The sequence below is a fragment of the Nothoprocta perdicaria genome, unplaced genomic scaffold (genome assembly GCF_003342845.1).
Source record: "Nothoprocta perdicaria isolate Ctin4 unplaced genomic scaffold, notPer1 scaffold_36, whole genome shotgun sequence".
Taxonomy (NCBI): Eukaryota; Metazoa; Chordata; class Aves; order Tinamiformes; family Tinamidae; genus Nothoprocta; species Nothoprocta perdicaria.
In genome coordinates this window covers 4,569,284-4,579,641 of record NW_020455599.1, presented here as the reverse complement: position 1 = coordinate 4,579,641, position 10,358 = coordinate 4,569,284, and the positions used below count along the sequence as shown (strand labels likewise).

The following is a 10,358-nucleotide window of genomic DNA, read 5'->3' as shown; positions in this document are numbered from 1 at the left end:
CACACACACATTTTCAGGATTGAGGTATTTGAATTGTTGTAGGAAAGTTGCTTCAAATATTTAATATAGATATGACACTGTCTGGGAGTCATCAAAAATAAACAAAATCTATTTAATTCTTTCRAAATATTATACTGAAAACTAATTGGAGGTAATGTTTAAATAAGAGGCTCGAACTGTGCATACATAGCACCAGGATTCATTCTTCAAGCAAACATTTCCTTTATGATCAGATCCTAGATAAAACAGGCTCTAGAAAGTCTTTCCAGATTGCCCCTACACAAACTTACCAAGGAACATATGCAAGGTTTATCATCAAATTTTCATGGAAACTATCTCAAATTATCAAAAGTAACATCACAAAACATGAGCTTGAAGTGGTTCTAATGTTTCCTGCTGAGGAAAAGAGATAACGCAATGAAAAATTACCTGTATGTGTGAACTACAGTATCCGACAAACAAAAAACTTGGTAAAACATTTAAACCTACTCTGTGTTTAATGATTTAAATCTRAACTACATACATAATAACAGTGAGCTACAAGAGGAAAAACTGGRKTTTTTTTCCCCCTTTTTTTCTTTCTTTAAGGGCAAAGAACCTAAATGAATGTCACTCTCAGTTTCCAGACAATGATCTCAGGAACAAACAAAAAAATCTTGGGAACCCAGCTTAGACTAATGCTGACTTCATTCTTCACATAATTCTTAATCTGCTATCTAGCAAGGTATATTGCCAACTGGGGCTGGAGGGATTGCTCCTGACTTCTGATAAAGGATTTGCTGCCTTGATTTTGGAAAGCCAACATATTATTTTCTTAAGTGTAGAACTGCATCATCTTACTGAAGTGCAGTATTTTCATGTGAAGCATATTCTCTCTCCTAGATATATATGTATATATATGTAATATGTAATTCTCTCTCCTAGATATATATGTAACAAAACAAAACAAAAAATACAATATAAGAGCTTTTTGAAAGACCTAGCTGGTGTACAAAGTAATTTTACTGAATATAATTTAAGAACGTTGTAAAAACATTCAGTATCAGGTATGATGAAGAACCTATCAAGCTGGTACCATTTTGAGAAGAAAACAAACATAGACAACTTGTAGCCATAAGCAGTAATTGCYTAGATTATTGTGCAATGCTATGAAATATTGCGTTGTGGTGGTCACATAGATTTAATTTTAGAAGACTCTGGGGAAATCATATTATGCATTTCAAAATACATGAAAGATGGGAGAGGAAATGGAGAGAAGTCTTGAACATCAATGAAAATTAGTCAAGACAAAAACAACTGCAAGATATGGTTTGGTGGTATAGCTAACATGTTGAGTTTTAGGCTTTTAGAAAGGGTGAAGGAAGCAGAAGCTAGAAATTCACCCCAAGACCCCTGGTCATTCAGAATAAATAGTGAGAATGCACATAAACTAAAACAATCAGGCCTAAATTAGGAATGAAAACCTGAAGAATGTCCTTGCTATATTCGGACTCTTTTAAAGCGGAAAAGTGTCCCTTCCTGAAGAGACAGGTACGGTGAGAGGGTGACACTTGAGACAGGCAGGTCTCAAGTATCCGAGACCACCCTGTGCAGGATCAGAGRCACACTGCTGTGTGCACTGTTGTTAGAGCACAAACAATTCACTAAACACATTGTTTTTAGGAGAATTATTTGAGAATTTGAGGCCTAGACACCACCTTTGCTGGGAAAATATCCCCCATTTCAGGATTCCTCCGGCCTTTCTGGAGGCTCCCCGTTTTGCTACTGCTCACCAAAAAGCTGGTGGGTTTGATCAGCTCAGTGGTTTGAGCCAGGGAAACAAGTCCTGCAATAYTGTTTTAAACAACTTCTGAAACATTCACACATGGAAATATTCTGGCCACTCTCCCAGTCAATAACGATAATTACATTTTTCATATAATCTTTGTCTTTTTCAGCATCCAGCTTATACCTTTTGTTGTGCATTTGGCCAGAATTCTGTATCTCGCAGTCCRTTTCTGTTAGGAAAAATAGATTATTCTCAGCCGTTCATTTGAAATGACCTATTTCCTGACAGATCAATGGCCCCTTGAGAAGAGGGGAATTAGTTCCTTGAGCAGAAACTTGCCTCTCTGTTTTCTCATTACAGCTTGTACCTATTCCTCATGTACAATTCCATGGAAAAAAATTAATGAAATTACACAGCAACACTGATTAAGATGCCCAGTATATACTTCATTATAATCTTATTTTTCATCTTTCTTTTTAAATGACTCTACAGTAGCCTGAGTCGCCTCATTCTAAGGTTTTCAGATGCTTCACCAAATCATTTCAATATTTCAGAAGGCAAAATGAATAGCAAATATTTTTAATAGTTCCATCATATCTGAGACTTTAGAGAAGGGAGCAACTCTTTCTGCATACTTTTTGGGAGAAGAAGGTGCATGTATGTGTGTGGGGGAGTCACAGCCTCAGTAGTGGCTGCAGAGATGCACAGTTCAGGTTCAGAGTTTTTCTGAGGCAGAAAGCTAACTCATTTTGTAAGCAGATTAGGAACGCTCTGCCATTCTAGAGCAACCAGGGATGTTACCTTCCAAAAATCTTGGCTGCCTCTCCCAGAACCTCAACAAGAAAAAGGAGCCACCTGCCTGGTCCAGAAACAGGAAAAGCTGCAAGGAAACCCCACTGTAGAAACATGAGGTGAGTTGGAGGAAGGGAAGCAGCACCAGGAAGAGAGGAAAGAGGGACAGACAGTAAAAGACAGACAGTAAGCGGGACCTCGATAGGAGTCGTGGAGGTGGGGCTGAAAAGAAGCAGAGGAAGGGAAGGTTGTATACATTTAACATATGCAATAATATAAGTGTCAAAAAGGAGCTACAGAATAGACTCTAAAGGAGGCACATGCTTCTGCAGAAACAGGGGTCAAGACTCATGGGTAAAGCACATCCTCAGCCCCCTCCAGCACTCCAGGCCTGCACTGTGCAACGAAGGAATTGCCTATCAGTTATTTCAATAGCTCCAGGGACTCATAGAAGCTATGCTAAAAGCAAAAAAAAAAACCAAAACAAAACAAAAATCCCAGTATTCATATATGTTATCATTTCTAAATAAAGAGTTTTCCAATGGACAACAGGATATGTCAATTTGAGATCATCTGCGTAATCTTAATTTGAACCCTTCAAGAACGTATTGTGCATATAATGAGGGCTTTTTTGAAGCCTGTCATAACCTACCACTGCTGCTTTCCACCATACTCAGCCCAGCCTGAGAAATTCTGCCTCAACTCTTTAGAGTGTGACAAATTACATGTATAAAACTACTGAGAGTACTGGGCTACCRCAGAGAGATGAACAAGTCACTGCAGATAACAAGTTCCCACCGTTTTGTACACGGTCACAGCCTGTGCACGTGTTCTTTGACAAGAGGAAAGGCAGAAATCACCTGAATCAGCACGGCGCTCTCGGATCCCTCTCCCGGATGAGCTGACACCTTTGGTGGAAACTTTGAGTAAGGCAGCAAACACCTAAGATCTTTCAGAAATACCACAGACACAATCCTGGCTGCTCAGAAAAGCTACGTAYGGGTATGCTGCACTTTCGGGTTCAAGCTGCTTACCAAAATTTCAATTTTAAAAACTTAGTATACTGTGGTGATGATATGCAGGTAATGTGAATTACTGTAGTTTTGTATCTGCAGTAAAGTCACCCAGAAGACTTTTCAATGAACAAGACCTGACATTTTAACAGTGCATTTCTGAAACTGMTAAAATTGCCAGGAATTAATATAGGCATGGGTAGAATGGAGGAATTAATGTAGGCATGGGTAGATGCCTACCATCTAGTGTAGAGGAATGATAAGAAGCTTCTTCCTTCATGCCTATCTAAAATACAAAGCAATAAATCACACGTTTACGATTATCTGGGAAACAATTCTAGTYATATGTTTGAGGGAATCCCATAAATAGAAATCAGTGAAAGCAGGTAAATATGTGAATAATGCCCAAAGTAAACAAAAATTATCAATAGCCAAAGACACTATCATAAAGAACCAAAACTAAAATCAAAACCCCTAGGAAATGAAAAGGGGTGTAAATAGCAGTTTTTTTCATTTGGAGTAGAGAAAAAATAGCTCTTCCAGCAAGCAAATGATAAATAAATAAATGCGCATATTAGCATTTTGCTAAAACTTCACCTTTTTTGATATCTTTATATCCATTGGATTATGAAGATGACAGATATAAGCCTCTTTCTGTGCCAATTAGCAAGAATTCAAAAAACTTCATCCATCAAATGGGGGCCAAGAACTTACCCAATTAACATTTGCAGTCTGTTTATACTTCTGCCATTCCATAAGAGAACTAAATTGCACATCATGATAACTCTAAAATGACTATTACATCATGGCTATTTAAAAAACATGGATTCAATTAAATATTGCATGTGTGGATATGAGAAACTGAGGAATTCATTTGCTGTGTTTAAGTCGGGGAAAATCCCCTAATAAATGCTAGATTTAAAATACATTTTACAGAATGTTTGCACAACATAATATATACATACAAATGTACCTGTTCATGCATTTCACCAAGCAGCTGGATATATTAATGAAAAATATCTGTCACAGCAAGACAACTAAATCCTAATAGCTGGTTATACTCCAGTGACTTACTTGCAATCTGGTTTAGCTCRTCACCGGCATTATCATCTTTATGTGTGACTACTAAAAAAGTGCCTTTCCATTAGAAAGCCCAACTACTCTACATAATAGGATTTTTTKTTTGTTTGAAACAATATTTTCAGCTGTACCACTGTTCTATCACTGGCATATCATACCACTGAAATTCATACCAGTGAAATTCAGCAGTGCCTTCATTAATGGATTTCAATGTCATTTTTTTTTTGCCTAAAGAGCTTAAGTAATTCCAGATACAGACAGAGAAATGGTGAAATACCTGCAGAGGTGACTGGGGATGCAGGACAGTACCTAAATGGGTGCTACGAGTCTTTGCAGTTCATCTTACTCTCCCCCCCAGTCCTTGTATCAAACACCAGTAGCAAACTCCTGCCCTGCTTGGGAAGACTTTGTTTCATTAATATTCAAGCAGCTCAAGGAATTATGACAATTATTCTTTTTTTTTTTTTTTTTTTTTTTTTGCAACTGGAATAATTTGAAGCATCTTTCTCCTCTATCACACAGCAAACATTTCACAGCAAGGGAAGCAGTTACAAGGATATTCTTACCTTAACCAGAGTTAAGGTAATTTTCATCATGAAATAGCTTTTCCTTCATAAACGTTTTTTTTCCCTTATAATGACCTCTCATTACAAGGGCTCTAAGCTACTCTCCCAATCATCAGTGCTTGTCCAACCACAGAGAAAAGAAAACAGAGCCCCATAGCTTCTCTCTGCTATCAGTGGATTTAAAGTAATACTCTCCACAAAATTCTGCGCTTTAAAGAGTTTTCAGATGCTCTATTCCCATCACATTATCATTCGCTTTATCACAGAATCATATCACAGAATTTATAACATTGCAACCCCGCCTTGAAGCCGTATTTCAGCCTGGCTTGGGTAAGCAAGGCCGTCTGAACACACTTAAAGATTAAGGACACGACGTACCTCCCCAGAACACTATCATTACCTCAGTCAACCCACCGGCAATTTCCAATTTTGCTGTATACATGCGGGCTCTTGCAAATTATTTTAAATTGGCTAATATACCAGATGAAAAAACAGATGGCTGGTCAACAAGCTCCGACACGCATGTCTTCCCTTCTCCGAGCTCCAACGGGAAACAGGCCTCGGGAGCGCCGGCCTCCACACAGGGCCCTCCTGCACCCCTACCCGATGAGAGCATGTGATGAGGCACTGYGGCCTCCCCCTCAGAGGGCCAGCAAGGGGCCAGCAAACACTGAAGTTTTGCTGTATGTGTATGACTAAGCCTATACGTAAGATGTGGTGTTCAGTAGGAACAGATGATGACTAAAGTGGTTTCTAAATTATCACCTAGCAATTGCTAAGCTTTCATTTTTGAATCACCTTTAAATGTCAACTTGATGTAAAAAAAAAAAAAAAAAAAAAGTAGGAAGGTAAAATTTAACTGAGACATTCATTTTCTCCTTTTTTTAACTTTTTAAAAAAACATTTGTTATTTAGAAAGCAGCACTGCTTTCTTTCTGAAATACCTTAAGTAACTCCTATCAGGTAGAGAAACATCTACTTTCACTTTTTGGAAACTGTTCAAAATCTGTTATTTATCGGGACAACAGAAACCAAGAGGAGTATCTGCTAGGGAAGCCTAGCTGTGCTGGCTCCACCGTGCTGGGATTCTTGAAGTTAAACAGCTGCCCAAGGCAGACTGGGGCCAAGCAACACTCACAAAGCATAGAGGTTTCACAGAAATCCATGTTCCTCAAACAAGCCTTCAGTTATTCTATTAGAAAGACATTTTTAAGATTTCAAAGATTTAATAATGATATTTATATTCCAATAGTATTTTTTTATCTCATTACCATGACTACTGAAAAAGAATGCCTACCGCCTCCCAAATACCGCCTTAATAAAACTGAAGAAAAATAACATTTTAAAATCACACAAAACTACCATACTTGCATCAATTGCTGTAATCTTTTCATTTAAATGGGAAACTCAATTTCAAAATGGCTTTCTGAATCACTCCTACATTTTGTGTAATAGCTTATGTACAAATTACAACACTATTTCATGATACAGAAAGACATTCTTCTCTTGGCAACACCCTAAGAAGCAACACTCAAACCTGTCTGAATTCCATCCTCCTCTCCCACAAGTTCCTACACACTGAATAACRTTCAGGAGGAAGAGGCAAGACAATGAGGCAGAAGAAGGAGAAAAAAAAATATTTTTTTTTCTCTGAGTTTTCCTAAATAGTCCTCAGATAGGTTTTTCCTCCCCCTCACAAGCCATCCTTTCCTATCCAATTTCATAAATATAATACCATTACCCATCTTAGCAACATACACAGTTGCATGCAGTGCATTACGCAGCTTTGGATTTTGAAAAATGTTTTCAATAGCAGCAATAGCAAAGCTAAAAAATAAACTCAACATAAATTTGAACTTTGGAATTTTTCACATATCTATATTCTGTGAATATTAGGAATTCCATTTATTACATAGACAAAAAAAGACTCAAATTACTGTGTTTGAAGGGAATTCTTTGGTATTAACTCATTTCATGTCCTTACTTTATATTTTTTTGACTGTGGCAAGAACGTGGCCTCAAAAGGCTCCCCTATTTTTGATTTATAATATGTAAACTAGATTGACTCAAGTTTGCCTTTTAAAATTACCTAGAATACCATAACCAAAAGCGACCACACAAAAGAAATTCATACAACTAAATCTATCCAGTTGGGGCTGCAATGTCTGAGTCACGGAGGATGCCTCTGCTTCCTGGCCCGTGCACCACGTTGGGTCCTTGCCCAAAGCAAAGGCATGACTGGCTAAACACAACCTCGGGGCAACGAGCGCTCGCCCCGGCCACGCACAATGGGTTCAAGCAATGAGTAAAGACAATGCAACACGTACATGTACTGAATTCTCACTGACAGAACACTCTGGTTTTATAAAGCTTTGCCAGCTCTATAAAAATGGACAAGTTCTACATCCCAGAATTTGCAAAGCCAGGCAAAAAAAATTTCCTCTCACAGAGGCTCCATGACCATAGCTTCAAAAGCCTCAAAACCACACAAACAGTATATGTAATAAGCAAAAATAGCTTTGCATCTAATACCTTRTAGATGCATTGATTCCACTTTAGAACTCAAATCCTACTGTTTACAGAGATATACACAAAATACAGATTACTATACCAGCAGCTTTTCATCATATGCTGTAAAGTACCATCACAGCTGTGGTTAGGACCTTCCAAAACTGTTGATAGAAAATTATTTCAGTGTAATGACAACCAATTAACTCAATTCTGCATTTGGAAATCCTACTTCTTAGAATATCCATGCTAAAGATAAATTGTCTTTCCAAAAAATAAAACGCTCTTTCAACTCCAACTATTCTGAAACTGAAACCTGTAGACAAAAGAAAATCTGCTGCGAATCCACAAGATTCAAACTACAAGAATACGCTGTAAGCTATTAAAAATGTTATCAAAAAAAGTGTTGTAGAAGACTTTTAGTCCAGAGAACCATATGAAACCTAGGTTGAAGTAAGTGTCTCAAATTCACACAGTGTACTTGAAGCACCAACAGCTTTAGTCAACTCATTTGCTTCTACTGCATCAAATTACTTGTTAGAGTAGCCAAAGCCTCAAATTCTTCAGTCATAAGAAAGAAACATCAAGGACCCACACAGGGACTTCTGCAGTGCTTGGACATACTCACTTTCTGTCTTTTCAGTTACATGGATGACAGCTCCTCTGAAGCAACTTCTAAGCATGTTATTTCCAAGGACTTTAATATAGTATGGTAGATCACAGTAAGCTTTACTTGCTTACTAAAAATAAGCTGTTACCAAACAGCTCTGCAAACCATGTGCAGTTTGGTCCTGTGATTTCTTATCTAGGTAGCATATTTTTTACCTATTGAGCACATCTGTAGATACAGAATTTCCAGAATTTGAATTTAGGCAGCAATTCTCCCAAAGAGCTAGGTTGATTAAAATCTACTTACTCCTGTAATCAGGCTGCCTTTGCATAGGCAAAATGGTTACATTTTGTTACCGTGACTGAAGCACAACAGTCCCAAGACTGCATCAACTTGTATATTAATATAGAGACTCACCTGACCTYGTGGGAATACAAATAACAATGTAATTAAATTCATTTAAACTATGAGCGTACATTTCTTTTTACAGAATGWATAATTTCAGAATCTTTGCAATATCAGCTTTCTTGCTTAAAACACTTTAGGAATTACTCTTGGCGCTACAGCCTTCTACCATACCTGCCAAAAAGTCTACACTGTTGTAACTCTCTCTCCAGGGGCAGCATTTTATTCGTTGTCTTTCGGAGTGAAGACCTGACCACCAGCCTTGCCACAGGGATCAGTATATTGCCATCGTACATCAGAATTCCAGAACAACTGCTGTGGCAAAACAGGGGTAACTCCTGCCATGAGCAGAGCAGCACACTGCCTTCACAAAGCCCATAACACCCTTGGGAGGAAAGCGAAGAGACAACAGACCTTCAGTGTTACCTATTTGTCTCTCTAGATCTGCTGCTTCATCTGGTGTTGCACGTGGGAGGACACCAGGATCACTGAAACTAGTGCGCAGCAGGGTCCCCATCACGAAAAAGAAAAGAATCCCACCAATTGCAGGAATAGCAGGTGTAATCTTCTCCGACAAGTAGGGACAACTGGAAAAGAAAAAACAAACATGGAATCAATAACAAATACTGCAACTTGTTCTTAAAAACATTTACCATTATAAATGCATATCAAGAAATCGCTTCATGTTATGGAGACATTCTTTGCATTTGATTGTTTCTCTTAATTTTATTGAGCCTGAAATTTGCACTTATGCATTCATGACACTTCAGACATTTTTCATTATTTGTTTAGTAAAATAGAAGTCCAAACAGCATAGCAATGATCTCACCAAGACCTGTAATACTCTAACTTACATAAGGAAATATTTTTGGTATAGAAGATTATGAGTCCATATATTAGTTCAACTACTGCTTACTTACACAAAGTAATTGGAGGGGAAAAGGAAGTAACCTGAAGATACCTAGCAATAAAAAGTAAAAGCAAATAACATTATGAAATTATCCATGGCGAAAAATGTAATTATGTCAGTAAAATGAACTGATACCCATCAAAACGAGAGTGCTCAAAAACTTGCACCCATGGCACATTTCTCTTAGCATCCTTCACATAAATCAATATGATAGCGACAGTGGATGGCATCTCAAAATCTTTTAATTCTCTTTCTTAATCCATTTCTTGCAACTCAGTAAGCCTCTTCAGCCACTTGCAGAATGGCAATGACACTGCAACCTGTATGGGAACGAATCATCCGGGTGGTCTAGGGCAAAGGCAACAGCCCTTYACCACTATAGCAGAAAGGCTCTATGGTTACCAGCTTTACAATATAGTTACAAGGCTACAAGATTGTATAACAACCTAAGCAATTTTCTCTTTAGTCCACATGTAATAAAATCCCCATGGACAGAGGCGCTGGAATCTAAACAACAAACATAAGCATCTGTTAATCTTTATGGTTTTGTTGAAAGCGAGTATCTGAACACTGTATACCGTTACACTGTATACCACTGTGGTTAATGAGAGTCACAAAGCAAGCACTACAGCAGCATTTCAGACACCGCACAGACAAGCTTCCCACAGGCTCTTACAAATGAGCAGGGAAGGCACAAGGCACAGGC

The 10,358-nt window shown here is 38.1% G+C and overlaps 1 protein-coding gene across 4 annotated transcripts in view; it reads right to left on the bottom strand.

The window, feature by feature from the left end:
- ZDHHC14 (zinc finger DHHC-type containing 14) overlaps nucleotides 1-10,358 on the bottom strand; it is a 110,553-nt gene that overhangs the window by 43,375 nt on the left and 56,820 nt on the right. For 2 of the 4 annotated variants that reach the window (XM_026044377.1, XM_026044379.1), the window contains exon 2: nucleotides 9,157-9,329. In XM_026044377.1, coding sequence (XP_025900162.1) covers nucleotides 9,157-9,329 — 173 coding nt within the window. The remainder of the gene's footprint in view (nucleotides 1-9,156; nucleotides 9,330-10,358) is intronic. The other 2 variants (XM_026044378.1, XM_026044380.1) reach the window with 1 other exon arrangement.